This window comes from Eschrichtius robustus, chromosome 9, assembly GCF_028021215.1.
Source record: "Eschrichtius robustus isolate mEscRob2 chromosome 9, mEscRob2.pri, whole genome shotgun sequence".
NCBI classification, from domain to species: domain Eukaryota; kingdom Metazoa; phylum Chordata; class Mammalia; order Artiodactyla; family Eschrichtiidae; genus Eschrichtius; species Eschrichtius robustus.
In genome coordinates, this window is record NC_090832.1 from 36,875,311 (window position 1) to 36,898,158 (window position 22,848).

Genomic DNA, 22,848 nt, shown 5'->3' on the forward strand with positions numbered 1-22,848 from the left:
TCTCAACTTAATGGATACTTTTCAGTCCACATCTCAATTTACCACTCTCTGCTTTCAAAACTTCTGATCATTCTCTCCTTCTTCAAATGCTTGCTCTGTTCTCCTGATTACTGTGATTCCACTTCTGCTGGATTTCATCCTACTAGATCACTATATGTTGGGTTTACCCTTCTGTTCCCCATTTCTTCTGTTCTCTTTTCACTTTACACTCTCCCTACATGATCTCATCCATTCCTATGGCTGGGGCCAACAACTCTTCAATTTCTATCTCAGCCCAGACCATTCTGTTTTCACTCCAGATTCACATACCCAATTAATTGTACATACAATGGTTCCACTGGGATGTCTCATAGACATCTCAAACTTAACACATCCAAACTTAAAGTCTTGAGATTCCCTCTCAAAATTGTTACTTTTCTAGTTTTCCCATTTCATGTCATGGCACCTCCATCCTTGCTTAATCCTTATTCCCAAACATCATCAACAAGGCCCTGAATGACCTGCCCCAGACTACTCTCCACCCTTCTTGTGCTATCCTCGCTAAATGTACTCTCTTCCAGCCACACTGACCTTCTTGCAGATCCAAGAACCTGCCAAGCTTTTTCCCACCTTAAGGATGTGAAGTCTAAGTGTTTCCCCCTACTTAGAATAGTCCCTCCCTTCCTTTTTCCCCAGTCCTTCTCCTAAATACATAGATCATGTGGGAAATTCACTCTCATACCCAAGATCTGCTTAAATGTCATTTTTCTCCAGAGTTCTTTCTTGAACATCACTCTTGTCTAATGTGGATACTTCCCTTGCAATTCTTTCATAACATCCTGTTATTTTCCCTCAGAGCAAACACTGCAATTTCTATTGACATATGCATTTATGTGTTTCTTTAATGTCTTTGTGAAAAGTAATCTCCATAACAGCAAGACCCACATTTGCTGTGTTTGGCACTCTGTCCTCTGGGCTTAACAGGTGCAGGCACATAAGGTCTGTCTGAGATATAAGCAGTGCATAAGGTTCTCCTCCTAACACAACACTATACTTCAAATTCAATGATAAACATCAAATGACTCTAATAAAGTCTTACCTTTGATTAGATCAGAGAACTAGGGGATGTCTTAAGTATCTACTTGTATCAGATAATATAAAAACCAAATTCAAAATTAGAGAAAGATTTTCCTATGCATTAAAAATAAACAGGAAGGTAAAGATTACATAGACTAGGTTTATAACTCAATCAATTTTATAATTTTAAGTTTTCAATGACCTGTTAAGACAGTGCAAATTTCACTTAAAGATAAATACATGTGTTAATAACTATTTCTTTTATTTAAAAAATCCATATACTCTTATAAAAGAAAAATTATGTTTTCATATATATAATGTGGACATATTACTCATTTTTACATTTAAAATACATCTACTCTTATAAAAGAAAAAATATCCTGAAATCCTGATTACATAAGCTCAGAGTTGCAGTTAAAAAAAATCAAATTTCTCTCAGTATCTAGTGAAAGCAGTTGATTTAGCAAAGTAAAAGGAATTACCCCCCACTTAAAAAAAATGATGGAGCCATTGAAATGGAGATGGCTCAGTCCCCAATGACCTCACCAGCATCTGCTTCAATTACTTTCTGAAAATGAAATAACCAAATTACCATTCAGCTTTCTGCTGTGCTAACAAAATTAATCTGAAATATCAAAATTCATCTGCTTTAAATTATATATTACACAACTTCTAAACCAAAATCTCTTCAAGCTCTAAACTGTGAAGAACAAGCACCAAGGTTGTCATAATCAACAGTAACATTTTCACATACACAGGAAAAATTAATGGAAAGATTAATGACCTAGCTCAAATCAGCCATGACAGTAATTTGATTCAAATCATGCCACCTAAAAAGCAGGATCAGTCAATTTTGAATCTATTCTGCTTCGTACAACAGATGTGTTCTTGAACATGTATGTGCGAACTGTATTTCAAATGCCAGAGTGATTTAGAAATATAATTAAGTTTCATGGTTGCTTTTTTTCTAAGTATAGAAAAGAATATTTTAAGCACGAATAACTGGCCTCTAGTTTAACCATTTCCTAAGTTCACAGGATCGTATTTTGGCCATCTAGTTTGTCAAGTATTCCATAAGTACGTTAATAAATACCATTTTTAAATTGTGATGTACTCCATAGCCTTGTTTTCTAGTTCTTCTATATGTACATCATACTCTCCGTTCACACCTAAAGAAACCTTGTCTCAAAACCACCAAGCTACATTTCTCATTTCAGTACATGATATATCTACCTCAAAGTCACCTTTGATTCTTCTCCAAGTGAAATCAGTTGCACGGTTCTAGTAATGGAACCATTAAGAAAAGCCCTCCTTGCTCTCCACCACCTTCTGCCTCAACAGATGCTAGATCATGTCTTGCTTTGGGAAGAGATCCAGGTCCCCCAATCCAACTAACATTTTCCCTTCTCATCCCTAGGACACTCAGATTCATGCTCTGTGGTGCTGACTCATCTGTCTATTTGGTGCCGAATCACATTTGCAAACCATAGGCCACCCTACGTCTTGCCCAGTCTCTTTAAACCTGGCCCACTATCCTTTTCAATACTGTTTTCATTTACGTGTGAGAAGCAAAAAGCTAAAACAAGTAGGCAAGCCTGCGGCATGTTCACTGGCATAATATACCACAAAATGAGTACAGAAAAGAAAATGGGACATTAACCATTTTGGTTATGCAAACTTTATTTAAAATGGTAAATGAAGGAAGAGGGAAGTAAAAATGCATGAACACATGCCCTGTGGCACAAGCACCAGGTCATCGTCTTTACAACAGAAGTGACCAAGCTGGGAGATTTTCACCTGTTAGGGCCTCCAACTCTGACTTAGAGAAGAAATAATAGGGGAATCCTTGATATACCCCCAAACTATAGAGGAAGGTCAGGAGATTGCTGACTTTTTCACTGGTATGTAGGGACTTACAAAGTTTCCTTGAAAGAGCAGAGATTCCTTAACTTGTTCCAAAGTTCCTAATAATTCCTCTACACTGAAAATCAGAAAATATCAGTTTAGTACTTAAACACATTTAATTATTGTATCATTTAGATCAGTGAGTCCTACTTATGGGTAACTGATAAGGTTCTATGAAATTCAATTCAACATAGTTTAATGAAGAATATGACATAATAATTAAGATTGTGGTCTGTGAGGTCAGGCATACCAGGGTTGAGTCCTAGATCTGCTACTTCATAATTATGTGACCTTGGGCAAATTACATCTATGATATAGCTTAGCATCTTTGTCTGTAATTAGGATGATACCAGGGTAATTATGAGATTAGACAAGTACACAAATCAATCTCTGTTAAATAGTACATGTTGGTTATCACTCAGAGTGGGTGATTGTTAGGTGCAGGGCATGAAGCTAGACCCTGTGAGGAATACAAAAACGAAAAAGAACTGACAACAAATAACACGAGCAAATAAGGCGGAGAAATGAGAGTGCTACTGGGTGTATCCAAAGACAGACTATGTTAAGGGCCCCAAGAGAAGGGATAAGGAAGCCTAGCAATGCCTTGGCTCAAGTGGCAAGGGAGGGCACATCTAGTTATGTGCGTGGGTGGTGGTGAAGGATTAAATGAAACAGGAAAGGCCTCAAGGAGACAATGTCATAATTAAAGATGGGTGTGCCCGAGTGATGGGTTTGACATCACTGTAAATAAAAAGAGGATCGTGAAGGGCAGTTCTTTGTATAATGAAAGCAAAGTTCTGAGGGGGCAAAGAGTAAGACATGTATAGAAAATCGAAGTAGGAGATAAAGACAGAAAGGTAGGAATGCGCCGTATTGTGCAGAACCTCAAATTCAAGAGAAGAATTGGGGATGCAGAAGTGACATATGTGAAGTGTACCTCAGGAAGACTAATGTGGGAGGATGTGAGGGAGGAAATGCAATCAGCGTTTGACTTATGAGTTAGAGGGGGTGAAGAGTGTAGGAATTTTCAGATATGAATTTGTGTGCGTGTGGAGGGGGGAAGACAGGAAAATTTCTACTAAAATCACCAACATGCCGGACTACGAGCATAAGCAATGAACTTTCAGAGCTGTGAGCACAGAGCATTTTCTGGTTCAGAACTCAATTTTCTCTGGCTGAAAAGTTGTTGTACCAGCAACAGTGAACGGTTTCAAATGCATGTGACAAGAGTATCTTGAGCCAGTCGTGTCAAATTTAAGTCTAAACTCAGGAATGAGTTCAGCTGAAGTCTTTCTTGACTGTCAGCAGCAACATTTAAGAAGGAGGGAGGTGGCTTAAACCATGTTCTTTTCACGTGCTTTGGTCTTTCTGTGTCTTGGAGTCATGTCTTGGGTCTTTCACTGATGGCCGTGACTAGAGCATGGACAAGTTTCAAGGGATAGATAAACTCCCTGAAATGTACACAAAATTTATGCCTATATATTTATTCTTGCTTTTTCTCAATTTCTCATTTATTCCTATATTCCTTACTTAGGCAGCATGCTTTTATATTAAAATTCATTAGTGCTTATTTTTCAATAGTGCTTATTACAAAGACTTTATACATTTTAATTCAGTCAACCTTCTCAAAAATCTTAAAAGGTAGGTACTATTATTATTCTCATTTAAGAGAAAAGAAAACTATACAGCTCCACATAGTAAGTAGTCTTACAGAGAAGAAACCTCCAGGAGGCCCCAAAGTGGAAGTTGCCTAAGCTTAGTTCCATCTGGTGGTTTTGTTGAATTACAGTTTCCTTGGGTCTCGCTCTAGGATCTGGGACAGTCCAGATCGGCAAGGGAATTTCAGGTTAAACAAAGACATGCTTGTCATTTATCCTTAAAATTAGTTAGACCCACTACACTGCACTGTGGGAAAGTATATTTATATAACAAGTACCTTATGTACAGCTTTCTTTGAACAACTGGTTAATGTGCGTTAGATCAAGGAAATTTGTTTTTCAGTGAGGAAAAATAACCTCACTGCCAGTATACTAAGCACCAAAGAATTCTCTAAATCAATGAGTCATTGTTCAATATGGCCCACAATAAAAAGAAATTTTTAATTGTGATTCAATATAAACATCCTTATAAATATTTAAAAGAAAATTTTCATGAAATATTATTTATTCTGACTACATACAACACATGCTGATATTTTCTATTCAGTCTAGCTCAGTCCAGATTGATCTATCCTATTCCATTCCATTAAAACAATGCTGGTTCTTATCCACTAAATTGATTTCATGATGCCCCAATGGGTTGGTAACCTACAGCTGAAAAGCAGTATTCTCCATGGAATTAAATCAAGTAACTCTGCCTGTTCTTTAAAAATGAAGCCAAAAGCATGAGTCTAACTGTTAATGGCTAAATGTTTATATGTTTTTTTTTTTAATCTGTAAAAAAAAAAGTTAATGATTTCCTGAAAGCATTAGCAGGTCAAACTTGGCCATGGCTGTTTTTCCCAGTAATGAATGACAAGCAATATGTAAATATTCCCTTAAGAGCCACTTGATTTGAATTCAAATCAAGAAAATAGGAAACATAAGCCTGAAACGACATTACAGCTCAGGCAAGAGTTTACTTGGTAATTAGTAATATTTTCCAATAAGGCACACACAGCTTTTTCACAGGAAATAGTTTTAAAATATTCTCAATTTTTTTAAGATAAATAAAATTCCTGAATACTGAAAAATTTATAGTGACAAAACTTAAGACTCACAAACCATTTATATCCTACATTAAAGAAGCTGTTTTAAATATTCTCAGTCTGTCAGTTGGTCAAAAAATACTTAACACTTGTTATATGTCAACCAGTACTTAACAAGGCACAAGGAAAGAGCACTGAACTATTGCTGAGTCCCTTCCCTCCAGATGGCCCATCTTGGGGGGGAATGACTGTAAACACATAAACAGCAAATAGGAGCTCAGAAGGTCACACACGAGACTGTCCTTGGATAGGCCTATGGATCTCTACAGGCGTGTGTCCCTAACAGTGCCAACAGCCCTCTAGGATGGTTCTTAGAAGCTGAAATCAGATATGGTTTCCAATAAAGTTAACTAGAACATTTACTTCCAAATCCATATACAACTTCCCCTACTTATGATGCTATGAATATGTTCTAATCCCCCTCTCAGACAAAGTAAAAATTAATGTTTAATGCTATTTAAACCGATACAACATGGAATGAAGAAAAATAATCAGAGATACAGACAAAGCAGACTGGGGTTCAGGGCCCAGACCCTCCATTTCAAGGCTAAGTGATTGAAGGCAAGTTATTTAACCTTCCGAACTACAGATTCATCATCTGCAATTCTATCTACCCATAGGATCATGGTGAGGTTAAAGTGAGGGAATGCACAGGAAAGCACTTTAGAAAGCACCACAAGTGCTATTACTATTAACTTTAGAATCGGTAGGCATAGTAAAACTGAGAAGATATTAACCAAATATTAAGAAGGTATAGAGTTAACATGTACCAAGCACTGAAAATGGGTCTATTTGCTTTTCATACACCGACTCAATTAAACTCTGCAATATGACAATATCTGAATCCAACAACTGGTAATAATAGAGTTTTTCCTCAAATCTGGGACATACTAAGTTTCTTCTCTAATGGTCCTTGGCTAGCAGGAAAAAACAATTAGAGACTGTTAATTAAAGGAAGGGCAAGAGTTCACACCACACCACTCCACCCAGGTGGTATATGCATCCTTAGCCCAGCTGTACCGCAAAGAGAGGGCTCTTCCCCTAAAGTTCAAAGACTGCCTCTGTGGGGCTGGAGCTGGAGATCAACTGGCCAGACACATCCAGGTGACGCCTTCCACTGGATCTTAGACTCTGTACTTGACCAAAGGGCAAGCTGAGATTTTCTGTCCAAATGTTATCTCTGCATTCATTTCTATTATGGGCAACTACTCTTTTTAGACAAGATGCAATCCTAGGGTGTAAAGTGGATCACTGTAATGCAAACCACTGACTTACACAGGTGGGGTATACAGACTGCATGTTTCCTATTGCCTTGGTTGGTTAATAGTCTGACATTAACCATATTACGGATGGATAAAGTATATAAGACATGGATTATGGGATGTCTTCAAGTTATAAACAAGTTGTTTTTAGAAAAGGTCACTTAGATCTTTGGAATCCAGGATGCATTTCTGCACATTAATTTACAGTGGTATAAATTAATGTTAAGCTGCCAGGACTGCCCACAGAAATCTACTCAACCCACAATGTGAGTAGCACGAGGTCAGGTAACCTGTGTTCTATGGGTGCCATGCTGCCACTGAGCTGCCACATGGCCCCGGGCAGCATCTAGAGCATAAGCTGTGGATGGAGAAGGACAGAGTTGGGCTCAAACGCTGCCTCACCCACCTGCTGTGTAATCTCATTGAAGTTATTCAAACCCCTTGAGTCTAAGTTTCCACAGCAGTCAAATCATATTCGGGGATGAAACATATATACAAAGAGCACAAAGGGACCTACACAAAAATCACTAAGAGGGTACTAAATTCTGCAAAAGCCAAATAACGTCAAAATGAGCGTGGAAGAAGGGAGCCCTTGCAGCACTTCTGAAAAAAAAATACCTGCATTCTAACTACAAGGGAAGAAAGAGGGAACAGGGGCCATAATGAATAACGATCACTCCAGAGGATAGTACAGAAAGTATAATTTGCTTTAAAAATTCAGTTTTTCATTTGGTTTCAAGACTTGTCAAGTATCAAGGAATTAATACACACATATATAATATACTAATTTTGTATATACAAATTATTTGCAAAAGCATGGAAAAATGTCTCATGAATCATTTGATCTGGAATAAACAACTGGTATAAAACACTGAAGATGGTGAAAACCAGGTGGGGTAGAGCCAGGAGATCCTGAAAACTCCGTAGGGCTTATCCCGAATAGATTTATCTAGTAGTGATGCTGAATCACATGTCCATGTAGATCTACGCAGGCATATTTCAAGATAAATTATAAGAAAGAAAGTATTGGGTGATCCTCAAATCACTAATTTCAATCCAAAATTATTAAAATGGGGCCTTTTAAACTTAACTTTGCTTTGATGTTAACTTCAGAGAGAGAGAGAGAGAACCATCAACAAAGGGGGTGGGTAAAGGATTATTTACTACATACAATCATACAATGTTTATGAAACCACAGGGTAAAATAGTGCACCAAGAAAACAGACTATTTAAACACTCAGAAGGGTAAAGGGATGGGGGGGGGGTGGTTAAAAGCAATTTTTAGGATTTCTGATACATATTGTGGTAGCAGGCAGAAATCAGGGCAAATCTTCCTTTTGCTCTCCTCCGCACACTAGCAGAGATTTGCGTAAGGTGGTATGGCTGCACCCTTGGCCTGCCTCTTTATATTCCTCCCTAGAGATCTTGCTTGGAGGGCCCGTATACACACACTCCAGAGCAAACTGCCCTAGGTTGTCAGAAGCCAGCTTTCAAGCAGGTCCAGTTGGTGATTTCACTTTATGGAATTCCACAGTTTAGTCAGAGGCAGTTGAAAAGATTTATAACTTTGGCTGCCTCTTTTCTGATAATAAAGTTTTTGGAGTTTTTGTTTGTTTGCTTTTTGCTTTTAATAGCTTGACCATTTTGGGCTGCAACTGCATTACAATAGCTAAACTGCAGGTTTATCTTTTTTTTCTCTCTCTCATTTCCTAGTAACTAATCACGGTGATTTACTGTTTTAATAGTACCACTGACTATTGGCCTTGTCCTGCTATCCCTATGCTCCTAGGATCACTCTCCATTTTTGGATATGTTTTTCTTTTTCACTGCTAGAACACTTTTCACAAGAGGTCAAGGCAAGCATGACAATTAAATTTTGTATTTCTGAGTTGGAAAAAGTATGCTGTTCTTCCAGAAGTTTCATCTTGCATTCTCAGTTTAAGGGGCTCCCCTCACTCTACATCTTAGGAACAAGACGTGGTTAACTCTGAGCAGGTTGTTCATGAACCACAGTCACCTTTACTGCTGGAATCAGTTTGGAAGCAAACTGAGAAGGCCCTACAGCTTTTGAAATCACTATATAGAGCATCCCTAGGCAAAAAAAAAAAAAAAAAAAAAAGAGAGAGAATCTTGACCTAAATTCACATCTTATATAAAAATTAACTCAAGATGGATCACCAACTTAAGTATGAAACATAATACTATAAAATATTTAGAAAAAAATGAAAGAAAATCTTCAGGACCTAGGGCTAGGCAAAGAGTTGTTAGACTTGATGCCAAAAGCACAATCCATAAAATGAAAAACTAATAAATTGAATCATTAAAATTAAAAGTTAAAACTTTGGCTTTGCAGAAGACTGTTTTAGCAAGTTGAAAAGAAAAGCTACACACTGAAAGAAAATACTGGCAAACCACATATCAAAGGACTAGTATCTAGAACGTATAAAGAACTCGCAACACTGAACAGTAAGAAAACAATCCAGTTAGAACACAGACAAAACACATGAAAAGACATTGTGCTGAAGAAGATGGACAGGTGGCTAATAAGCACACGAAAAGATGTTGAACCTCATTAGTCATGAAAGCAATGCAAATTAAAACCACAATGAGATATCACCATACACCTCTCAGTATGGTTAAAATAAAAAAGAGTGACAATACCAAATGCTGATGAGGATGCCAAGAAACTGGATCATTTATACATTGCAGGTGGGAAGGAGCAGAGAATGGCATAGCCACTCTGGAAAAGAGTCCGGCAGTTTCTTATGAAATTAAACATGTACTTATCATTTGACTCAGCCATTCCATTGAGCCTTCATCCCAGATAAATTAAAACTGATACTCACAAAAAAATTTTTACACAAATGATCCTAGCTTTATTTGTAACAGTCCCAAACTAGAAACAACCCAAATGTCCTTCAATGGGTGAAGGGTTAAAAAATTGCGATACATCCATAACATGGAATACTACTCAGCAATAAAAAGGAACAAACTGTTGATACATGCAACATCTTGGGCAGATCTCAAGTGCTATGATCTGAATGTCTGTGTACCCCCAAAATTCGTATGCTGAAACCTAATGCCCAATGTGATGGTATTAGGAGATGGTAGTCTCTGGGAGGTAATTAGGTTATGAGGGGCAGAACTCTCATGAATGGAATTAGTGCACTTACAAAAGAGGCCTGAGAAAGCTCCTTGCCGCTTTCACCACGTGAAGTTACAGTGAGAAGGTGGCCTTTGATGAACCAGGAAGGGGGTTCTCACCAGACATAAAGCCTGACCATGATGGCTCCCTGGTCTTGGACTTCCAGCCCCCAGAACTGCGAGAAATAATTTCTGTTGTTTATAAGCCACTCAGTCTGTGGTATTTTGTTACAGCAGTCCGAATAGACTGAGATATCAAGGGAATTGAACTAAGTGAAAAAAAACCCTCAAAACATTAGATACTGTATGATTCCATTCATATAATATTTTTGCAATGACAAATTATAGAGATGGAAAACAGATTAGTGGTTGTCAGGAGTGATGGGCAGAAGGAAGAAGGTGAATATGGCTACAAAAGGGTAGCACATGGGATCTTTTTGATGGAATTGTTCTGTATCTTCATTGTGATGGTGGCCACACAAATCTACACGTAATAAAACTGAACAGAACTAAATATACACACACACACACACACACACACCCATACACAAATGAGTGCTTCAGTGCTTGTAAACCCTGGTGAAATCTGAATAAGGTTAGTGGATTGTATCAATGTCAATTTCCTACTTGTGATATTTATTATACAATAGTTACATAAGGTGGGAAACTGGATGAAAGGTATAAGATATCTCTGTATTATTTCTTAGAACTACATGTGAATCTACAATTATCTCAAAATAAACATTTAGTTCTTGTTTATTCTAAGTGTCCTATCTTTCTATGGTTCACCCATTAGATGCCTGATTTCTTCCTTCCCCAAACAATCTTGCTACTCTCTGGGGTCCTAACAGGAAAAAATAATTCACTAAAATTAGTAGTATAACTCTTGTTTTCCAAAAATTCTTATTCATGGTTTACTATTACTAAGTGAAGCATGTCCTTTGGATACAACCCTATATTTGAATACTGACTCTCACACTACATGAAACGGACAAAATACTTACTTTCTGAGTTACCTCATTAATAAAACAGGGAGAAAACCTATTTCACAAGTTTATTGTGAAGATAAATAAAATAATACGTAAAGTACTTGGCACATAGTAGTTCCTTAACAATCTAAAACCTAGCTTAATTTCTGAATAAAAACATCAACGAAAAACTTTGTTTTTCAGTTTCCAACACTTATATTTGGAAAACAGGAAGTGCACATTTAACAAGCATATTGGGGCTGGGGATGTGGTGAGGCTGAATTAGTTCTTAAGAAGTATTTCAATTTAGGAGACCATAATGATCATTTTAAGCCTATGTTCTCACTCTGAGTTTGAAAACATTCCAGCCATCAAAATGATTTATAAATGTTTTAGTGTACCATTCATGTTATTATGATTAGTGAGTGGCTGCCATACAGATGTTTAAATCTGTAAATAGTAACCAATAATATAGTAGATTACTCCTATTCAGATACCAACACATGTACATATGTTGGACGAGTTCAAGCTTTAAAAATGACAGGTACTACAATGATCCAAGGTCATCCATTCCATTTACCCACAAAAATACTTTTTAGTAATAGACACCCCACAAAGTAATAAGCTTTAAATATGTCATAGATTTTTAGTTATAACTCAACTAATTAAGCTACAGAGCAGCAGGAACTAAGTAAGTACTTAGGATTTAAAATTCAATGTAGGTTGTTAAACACGGGATTCTGAGCAATCTGCAGTGCAACGCATATAGAATGTTGGATTCCCTGAGCAGCACTGGCCTGACAGAACTGTCAAGGACAGAAAGAGAAGAACCAATCAAATGTGACTTCTCTAGTGTAAATAAGAAAAAGGATGAAACAAAGTGCATTTAACTTCTACTGGTTACCTGCTCTGTTTATGAACAGTCACAAGTCACAAAATGCCAAGTAATACTTAAGAACAAGGTCCCCTCAAACGTTTTTTAAGCACTGATATAAATTTGCAAAATGAATGCTTACCGGGCAAAGTAACTTTGTTTCCGTTCCTTCTTCTCTTCCTTGGTATCCATAATATGCAATCAAAAGTGCAAAATATTTGAAAAATTCCTTTTTAATCAATGAGTCATCACCCTGTAAAAAAATAACAAAGTTACTGTAAATTAAGAAGTTTATAACGGCCAATATGAAGAATGAAGCAGGGTGGAGCTACATGGCCCCAACAAATGGAAGCTAAACTTTAACCAGTAAGCATAGTCACATGAGTCATACATGAAATACAAATGCCCCCGCGGGAAGGGGAGGGGGGCAGGAAACTACAATTAGAATGGAAGAGTTAAACTATAAAATAAAAAGTGGCTGGAAAAATAAACTGAAGTATTTTCCTCATAATTAACAATTATTTCAAAATGTGCTAAAACAAAAACCACTGACTTTAGAAGGCTTTAGGCTAGCTATGCAGAAGCTAATTTTTTTTTAATATTTGAATTCATAATCACTCTTTTGAAGCCATTAATGACATATGTCTCATACATAATGAGGAAAAATGGATCACTTAGGTGTTTTACAAGAATGTTCTTTCTTTAAAAACAAAAATAAATCAGTATTCTATTTTACTTCGGAAACATGCCAGCGAGTACATCCCACTTGAGCAAATGTGGAAATGAAAGTACAAAGCCTCAGGAAGCTATTCTTCAGAATGGCTTTATATGCTTGTCTCTGCCACTCCTTCTTTCCCACCCCTGCAACCCTCACCTATGTTTCCCAGAAGCAACCCGATTTAAACCTGTAATAAGAGGTTGTCTCCAGATCAATCTTCCTTAAATACCACTTTCATCATGCCATGCCCCTGCTCAAAAATTCCCAATGTCTACTTACTGCCTGGTTCACTAATCTAAACTGTCTGCACAGCATTAGCCTTTCCTAAAATCTGTCTTTTCACCCTGAATGAGTCTCAAAGTAAAAGCAAAGAATTTTCATTAATCAAAATTATTTATTAATCCACCTCAACTCCATAAACAATTTAATTCACAATATATATTACAGGGAAGGTACTGTGATAAGTATCAGAGACCAGAGATAAATAAAACATGATATTTGGCCTAATGAAATTCATTGTCTTGCAAGGGAGACACTTAGGATTTCAGGTCAATGGGATACAAATCACTATGAAGAAGGCACAGGGCCTAGAGGAAGAACACTTAGCCTTATGCAGGGCCCACCCCACTGCAATCCCCACATACACCAAGATCTCAAGGATGAGTATGGGTTCCTGGTTAAACGGTACAGGAAGCAACTCCAGCTTGAACAAAAGCAAGGAGACACAATATTTCTCTGTTGCTCCAGGATCAAATGTGAAGCAGGGCAACAGTGGGAGATGAGGATGAAGACATGGGCAGGATTGGGGTCATGAAGACCTTTCATGTCATGCTGTGAAGAGCTTGAACTTAATCCTAGCTATGCATTATGCGCTGCCACCTCCTTCCCTGCACCTATGTCAGCACCTATGTCACTAAGTGATCATGCTGACCCAAGGGCACCACTCCCGGCAGACATCACCAAAGGGAAGGAGGGAGTGTAACATATACAGATCACAGAGGATGGACTTGAGAGGATTGAGAACGGGGAAAACAGACGCACTAGAAAGATATTACAGTAAAACTAGTAGAGAGAGGAGGGCCCACGCTTTGGCCAGCAGTATTTGACACAGAAAGAGGGGGCACAAGTTCAAAAAATATTTAGGAGGCAAGTGAGTTCAGATTTGGTGACTCATTCCATGTAGACAACATGGGACAGAAAGGAATGATAAATGCCTTCCAAGTTTCCGCTTCAGGGACTGGGTAGACTGTGAAACCACAGATATGATACAATCTACAGGAAGTGGCATGCATTTGGAGGGGGGAGCAGAAACAGATGAAAGATCAGCTTTGGACACACTGCCTTTGAGTGCTCATGGGATAGTCAACTGGAAACATTCACCAGATGTTTGATTTCATGTAAAGCACAGGAGTGCAGTGAGGGCTAGAGAAAGAGATTTAGAAATTATCAACATATGGTTGTAGTTAAGGAAAAAAGAAAAAGAAAAGAAAAAAAAAAACCAGTACAATGATAACACCCTGCAGGTATGACAACTATGCACAGGGTCCTGTATGGAAACAATGGATGACACAGTTTCAACTCTTACTGCTTTATCTCCATGTCTTTGACATGGTGGCGCCCTCAAGGGATTTACCAACCAGTAGGGAAAATAAGATGAGTGTCAGGTCAATGGGATACAATCGTTAAACTAACTCCACAATAAAATGTGGAGTTAGTAACCTGGAGCTGTCCAAACAATAACACTAAGAATCCGGAAGACACAAAGTTCAATTTTGATTGAGGTGACAAAGTAAACCTTCTAGGGTGGTGAGGATTTCAATAAGTAAAGAGGAAAAAGAGACAGCATTGCAGAAAGAGGGAATACCTGAGCATAAGTATGGGCATGAAAAGGGCAAGATGGGCAGAGTAGCTACCGGGCAGAGAAAGGAAACCAGCCACGATGCTTACCTTCTGTTAAGTCACTATTTCAACGTATTATCCCCATGTTCTCTCTTTTAATCCTTACACCCACAATACGAGTTAGGTATCCTTACTTCCATTAAACTGAGGCTGAGAGATACTAATTTCCCTAGTTCAACATTACCAGCCTTGGTGGAGCAGAGATTTAAATCCAGTTTGGTGTACATTTATTTCAATGTCTTTCAATAACCTTTGGAGCCAGAAAGCATTTGGAGATGAGTTAGAAAGAGTGGTCTGGAATCAGCAGCTTCCAATGCCTCGGCGTAGACTCTACAGGTTAGGACAAATGTGCCTGGCCGTGAGTGGGATGGGGGTCACTGAGACCTCCAACAGGACTGCCTCAGTGGAGTAGTGGGGATGGAAGCCATGCTTCAATGAATGAGGGAAGTACTCATTCAAGAACTGTGGTAACAAAGAAAAGACAGTGGCCGAGTGTCCAACTCTCATAACCTCCATTTCACATGTGGCCTGAACCCACTGGGCTGCTCCCCAACTCTATACCTTAATCCTTACTCTTTTCCCAAGCTTGAGGTAACCTTGCTACACTCCTCCTTCTGACCAGATCCAGCACAAGGGCCCAATTCTGCTTTCCCGACCACTCGTGTGCCCTTCTCTCTCGGCCGTATAAGCGTACTTCACGTGTCACTTATCGCTTACTGTGAGGCACTTAATCGTACGCTGTGTGACAATGCCACTTCACTTAGCCTCCTCAGCCCCAAACAAACCAAAGTTCCTCCAAGTCAAAAACCATCATGTTTCATACTTTCCTTATACTTCCCTAAATACCTAACACAGAACTAGGCAGAAAAGCCACATAAAAGCTAAGCAAGGAATTAATCCAGTCCTGGGGATAAGATCAATTACATGGCAAACTGATATCAATCCAAGGATTCCTCCCAAGTTAACAATTATTTGGAAATGGAGAATGTAGATTCAAGCCAGCCTCTCTGGAACTCCAGATAGAATTAGAACCCTGGCTTTCTGCCCTGCCCTGGCCAGGTGGTTTATTTTAAAGTTCCTCTCCTGCATGCCACCATATGTGATGATCTCTGTTTATTAGATTTCCCCTCATGAATAAAAATGAAGTCATAACAATCTAATTGGAAAATTTTTATATTGCAAGCTGAGCCAGAAACTAATATGTGGTTCTAGTGGAAAAATATTGACAAAAATAAGTACAAGAGAAAAAGATTAAATGATCCAAGAACTGACATCTGGTGCTGCTGTGTCTGTTTAGAACTGGCAGAGCCCTTTTTCCATTTTCTATTTGATAAATAAAAAAAATCCAAATCTTTGGTTTCTTTTAAACTTCTGGGAATTTATACATATCTTAAACAAGACAGATGCAGTTCTTTCAGGTCTAGACACACCAACAGATTGACCAGAAAGAGATCAGCAAAGGATGCTATAAAAATGATTTGCACAGCGCACCACCCAGCAGCCTTCATGCTTCAGTGAAGAACCAGAGCTCCTTTAAATCAATCTCTAATGGGAACTACATTTTCCATTATAAGTGGTTATAATGGGCTTCTTAAAAGCCCTTTTCTCATTTAATGCTGACTTTCTCCTCACATCAATAAACCCCAGACTCGTCCAAACACTGAATTACAAGAGTCTCCTGCATTTACGGTGTATTACATTTACGGTGTATTACAGAATTACAAGAGTCTCCTGCATTTACGGTGTATGAGGGAACACAAGATGTATCTTCTATCTAAATATTTTTTTGTAATCTTAAATCAGGATGGTCAATTTAAACCTACATTCAGTTCATTATTCAAAAAAACAAAAAAACAAAAAGAAACCAGCACATACAAAATCCTTACTTCATAAGAGCTGTGTTGAAGACAAAGTATTTTCTGTGTCACCAGCAAATGTTTGATGCTCCGCATGACGCCACTTAGAAGGGATTTAAGGACAGAGCTACCAGACTCCCTAACTACATCAAACCAGCGTGGACCCACACAGCCCAGGGTGGCTCTTTGGCTTCACAGCTACACTGCAGCTCCTTGTTCATTCAGGTATAACCAGTGAGGACTAGAAAAACACCAGAGCACCCATGATGTCCATCAACTGTTTTCCCAACAACAGGTTTCCTATTATACAAATGAAACAATGAAAACAACATGCTTTAAGCCTTGGTCACACTAAATTTGGCCACATAAGGAACAGACCAAAATGTACCATTCTATGCAGACATTTCCTCCTAGAAAATACTTAGACTTATACTGAAATATGACAGGTGTTCAGTCTTTCTCAAAGCCATACTGTCATCTAAACACATAAAGGGTATTCAAATATCAGTGTTAACCAAGGTCAGAAATTTGAATACTCTTTTGAACAAGAAACCTGGGAAGAAAGACACAGAAATAGAACAAAAGTCTGCCACAAACATGTAGGGGGAGCATGTAGGAGATAACACCCCCAGATAAACAAATGTGTGTCACAGAAGCAAAGCAACAGAAAACAGAACTTAATGGCAACAAAGAACTAAAAAGTTATGCCTGAATCAAGGTGATGATCAAGGACAGGCCAGTGGTCTATCACTTGAATGGGACAAAGGCAATGGATGGCAAAATGACTGGAGACCTCATCAACTCTTACTCCATTATTCTTTGCCTAGGGAAATGAAATTAGACCTGAAAAGAATTAAACAAGTGTGGGTTTCAGTGCTCTTTTACCTAAGATGAGTACAGAGGTTTCATCAAATCTCCTAGATACTCTAAATAAAGAACCAACTCTGGGCTAGACAGATCACTTTATAAGTTCTCTCTAGGAAGAGAACGTGCAAATGAGATTTCTAAAACATCACTGGCAGGGTCAGGAGTTGTTGAATATGTGGAAAATGCCAAAAGCCTGACAAGAGGCAAATACTTTTTAATTTTCAACAAAATAGAAAAGGGAGTGTGCAAATTACACACTGGAGAACATCACATAGATCCGTAGCAAAACTTTAGACATGATCATTAAAGGCAGCTTGGCAAGGACTTAGAAGAGGAGGCAGTGAACCCTGAGATCCAGAATGTTCACAGACAACCAACCATTCAGCAGAACAACAACAACAAACAAGCAGATCCCTTTTTGAAGCATCTACCATGGACCAAGTACTCTGCTGGAGACACAAAGATGAAGACAGCACTCACAGGCCAGGAAGCTCAGGTGGAACAGGCAACGGACACCCATCAGCTGGTAAGACGAGTGATCCGATATTGGTGGGTACAAGGAACCACACAGCACAGAGTAGAAGCAACTACTCTGCCAGGAAGGGAAGGAGGGTCAGGGAAACTCCACAGATGATGGCAGAGCTGGACTACGAGGGAGGAACAGGAGTTTGATCCTGAATGCAGAAGAGGTTGGTCTCACTAGGCAGAATGAGGATGTACGAGCCATCGGGAGGGAATACATGGTACACAGGGAGGCCTGCGTGGTCTGGTGTGGCTCTCGTATAGGGCTGGTAGAGGGGAGGATGTTCACAGAATGGTGGCCTCGCCAAATTATACTGACCTAATTTCCCTCTTGGACATAGTTACTGTTCCAGTGCATCAAGGAAATTAGGTAACCACTATGTAACTGTACTTAAAAGGCACTTCATAAGTTTCCCTTCATCTGCTTATGAATAAGATTGAGAAATGTGGCCTAGACATGGATGGATGCTTCTATGATTAGATGCATTACAGAAAGCACTGAACCACTGTACCAAGAGGTATGTGCTGACCAACTGACCGGCCTCAACCCGGAGCTGGGAGCTGACCTCCAACTTCAACCTGGAGGGAAGATGTTAACAGCTTAATGCAGTGTTCGTCCTTAAGTCTGGTCCTCATCAGTAAATTCACCACTGACTTGAATGAAAACAGGGGCCTCATTAGACTTCTGGAGGGATAAATAACATCCTGGATAACAGCATTTCAATTCAGACAGACATCAGCTGTCTGTAGATTAATTTGGGGTTCTACATCTGGGAGAGGTGCTAAGGAATGAGAGAAAGGGACAACCCAGCATGAGCACAAGTGACTATGACGTGCAGTTTGAGGTGACAGTAAGATCCACATACCCAGGGGTGCGATGCCACTGCTTCCCAACCCCTCCCACCCCACCTTGGCAAAAACAAAACAAAACAAAACAAAACAAAACAAAACAAAACCACTAATGCAGTCAACCCAGAATAAAAAAGACTATGGTGGTCTGTCCCACCCTTTTTGAGGATTAGAATATATCAAGATTACTGCACTTAGCTCTGGGCCTCCCACTACCGTATAGGAGAAATATAAGGAAACTGGAACAAACAGAATGATTAAGTAACATAAAATTAAACTTTAAGAATAGTAGTCAAAGGAGCTGGTCAGGGTTAGCATGGAAAGAGTTGGGAGGAAAGGACAGCTATTTCCAAATACCTCAAGGATCTTATCTGGTAGAGGATTTAGCCCTGTACCAATAGAACTTCAAGGGTGTGCCTAGGACTAGGCACCGGATATTGAGGGAGAGAGTCTTGGCTCAACATAAGGGCTTGATGCAAAGAGCTGTCTCCAGAGACAGCAGCTTCCTAATCGCCAAAGATGACTGAGCACAAGCTGGACAACCATTTTGTGGGGTCGCTGTAGACTGGCAGTTCTCAACCTTATCAAAAAATCAACACCCCTCACCTAAATAAATACAGTTGCCCCTTGAACAACAGGGGTTTGAACCTCGTAGGTCCACCTATACTCATATTTTTTCAGTAACTATAGTACAGTCCTACAGGATCCTCGGACATAGAGGAACTGCATATACAGAGGGCCCACTGTGAGTTATACACATTTGTTTACCTACATGGAGGATTGGTGCTCCTAACCCCCCACATTTTCCAATGGTCAACTGTATATAAGTATTTTATAACATGTCCTTTATAATGCTGAGATGAAGTTGATAGATAATATAACCCATTTAACACACTGAATTTTATGAAGTCGATGTAATGCCCCAAAGGAAAGTAATTGATAACAGGTAGTTCAATATGTAAATTCTCAGGTTTCAAAAATCAATATAATGCCAAAAGAGAAGTAGCTTACAACACGTAAGTTATAAGTTAATATTTATAATAATAAAGTAAATTCTCAGGCACAATTTCATTAGAAGACACAACAAAACACTCAGATGCTTATACCAACTTATTTAGGACAAGTTTAGCTATAGGTGAAATAAGATCAGAAATAATTTCACTACATATGAGAAGTACAGGAAGATGAAAGAGCAGAGGTGAGAGGATGGGAGGGGGTGGGTAATGGGTAGGTGGGAGTGCACAGAACATTAGAATAAAAACTAGTGCTATAAATAATAACCAGAATTTCTATACATAGTAATTTAGAACCAATCTCTTTCTTTTCTTTAGAATGTCCCAATAAATATTCACGTAGGTCCTACAGATGACATGAAATTCGAAATATAAGGACAATTATTTGTTGTCTAGGACTGTCCTGCTCATTGCAGGGCACTTGGCACCTCTGCTTCCCCCAACTAAATGCTAGTGTCCCTCCCCAGGAACCATGCCAACCAAACTGCACCCCAGCGGGGAACACCACACTCACTGAAAACCACTGTTACAGAGGAAAGTCAAGTTCCATGGATAAACTAACATATTTAATTAAAATTTTTTAATTTCAAAAATTCCTTCAGGGCTTCTCTGGTGGCGCAGTGGTTGAGAATCCGCCTGCCAATGCAGGGGACACGGGTTCGAGCCCTGGTCTGGGAAGATCCCACATGCCGCAGAGCAACTAGGCCCGTGAGCCACAACTACTGAGCCTGAGCATCTGGAGCCTGTGCTCCACAACAAGAGAGGCCGCGACACTGAGAGGCCCGCGCACCGCGATGAAGAGTGGACCCCGCTTGCCGCAACTAGAGAAAGCCCTCGCACAGAAATGACGACCCAACACAGCCAAAAATAAATAAATAAATAAATTAATTAATTAAAAAAAAAATTCCTTCAAAGCTGAGATCTTACAAACTCCACACACCTGAGTCGTTCTCTGTTTTCAAGATTCTCTGTGCTTTACCTGACTAACCCCTCGGACTCTTATTATTAAGGCAGCACAGCACCCTTAAAGCAGGACAAGCCCAGTTGGAATCCAGACTCTAGCATCTCCAAGGTATGTAGCCTTGGGCAAGTTACTCAATTTCTCTAGACCCTAGTTTCCTTATCTGTAAAAGGCCTGGTATAGAGATGAAATGTGTCCAAGAGGTATCTATCGAGTCTAGCACCCCATGGAACAGAAAATTCTCTCCATTGAGATTTCAACAAGCCCAAATGTTCCTATGTTCATGAAAGTTACACCTATCTTCATCAACACCTGGAGAGCCAGATTCAAATTTGCCCCTAAACAGAAACATTAGATCATGAACTAACTCAAGCCAGGCAGCCCAGGTGAATGAATGTAGAGATGACAGCAAGCAGCAACAGTTAAAACATTTATTGAACATTAACCATATGCACCAGATTTTTTTGTTCAGTGTTATTACACACATTGTTTAATCTTTATGACTATATGAGAGTTCATATTCTCAATCCTTTTTAGATAAAGAATCTGAAATTTAGAAAGGCTGAAACATTTATTCAAGGTCAAACAGCCATAAAAGTTAGAGCCAGAATGATCAGCTTTATCTAATGCCAAAGTCAGACCCACTCATAATGGCCTCTAATGAGAGGCAATATTACTACACAGAATTTTCATGTCAATTGCCTGGTTCTTTCCAGATTTACCCACCATTAAAAGAACAAGAGGGTGAACACCAGTTTTCTGGTCAATTGTCTTTTAGGACATCGATCCTGAACTGTATTCAGGTTAGTCACTGCTATTCATTAATAAATGCACTGCACTGAACATGTTCAAGCATTTAATAAACATTTACTGCACTGAATTAGACTTTTAAAGAGCTAACTGGAAAGCACATTCCCTTAATTCACTAAATTAAGTGAATTACCTCTTAAGTTTTAAGGACAGAAGTAATAACTTTGAATATGCCAGAAATATTTCCCTTAGCAGTTGGCAAATTTTTTTTTGTTTCTGTTGTTTTGAAAAGTAATCTTCTGCCAATCCAATTATTTCCCCGCTGAAAACGAAATTAGTAAATACAAAGAATCAGAATTTAAAAATGGAATTTTTGGAATTTTGATCTTTTTAAAAAATGTTCTTTATTGATTTTAAGTTACAAAAGTCCCTTTTTTTTTTTTTAGGGGCTAAAACTGAAGGTTCTTTTTAGAACTAAAAATTATGATTCTATAAACTTCTACCGAGGTTTTTAATATACTGCATGCATTCTCTCATTAATACTTATAAGGATATAAGAATTCAGTCTTGTACAGTTTTCTACCTGTACACAAAGACAAATTAAACAGGAAAAATATGCAGAAAGTCATATAAAAAGTTATTGGAGACAATGAAAACAGAACAGAGTCTGCTCTGCTGATCTCATGTCTCAACCATAAGAGGAAACTTCCTCTTTCTCACCATCAGTCACTATTTATTGGTTGTCTGCTCTATGCATATGATTGTCCCTACCCTCACAAGAGTTGAAAAAGATCTGACGCCTGCATCCCCACAGAGGTAGTTTCTAGGGACACCCCCTACTATTGCTCCAGTACTGTAAGATCACTGCAGATCATCTCTAAGGTGAGTCTAAAGGTGGTAGGTTCCAAACAGCATCAATAAACAAACAGGTGACATGGGAAGAAAAGTTTGTCTTCAATTACTTCTGGAATTCATTTTAATATTATTCAACAGACCCACTGCTAAAATCCTAGGATCTCTGGCCTATTTGACTTTTCTTGCAGGTATCTTCTAGCCCTGGCCCAAAAGGAATTTTAAAAAAAAGAAAAAAGTTCCACAGCCTTATGGAGTCTCTACTAGTATAGAACTCAAGCCTATTCCCCAAGGCCTTCCAGAGAGCAGGCACCAATGTGAATCACTACACCAGCTGCCTTTGCTCACAGCAAATGCCATCACTGCTGCAGGGGTTCTGGTCTTGCATCATGCCCCAACTCCTTCAATTTTAGGACAGAAATAAGTGTGGCCAGTGGTTACTACTAATTATTATTATTATTATTATTTGATGGGAGGTATCTATTTGATGGATCTGAATTAGGGTTAATTGATGCAAACAAAACCAATAAAATTTGATGGATGAAAGATGTTAATAAATGGAATGCCTTTCCAAAGAACATACAGTATATGGGCTGCAAACACTAG

General features: G+C 38.8%; 1 protein-coding gene across 3 annotated transcripts in view; it reads right to left on the minus strand.

The window, feature by feature from the left end:
* Positions 1 to 22,848, minus strand: part of NCOA7 (nuclear receptor coactivator 7) — a 144,989-nt gene that overhangs the window by 107,265 nt on the left and 14,876 nt on the right. For all 3 annotated transcript variants that reach the window (XM_068551101.1, XM_068551102.1, XM_068551100.1), the window contains exon 2: positions 12,098 to 12,208. In XM_068551101.1, the coding sequence (XP_068407202.1) occupies positions 12,098 to 12,147 (50 nt within the window). In that variant the 5' untranslated portion in view covers positions 12,148 to 12,208. The remainder of the gene's footprint in view (positions 1 to 12,097; positions 12,209 to 22,848) is intronic.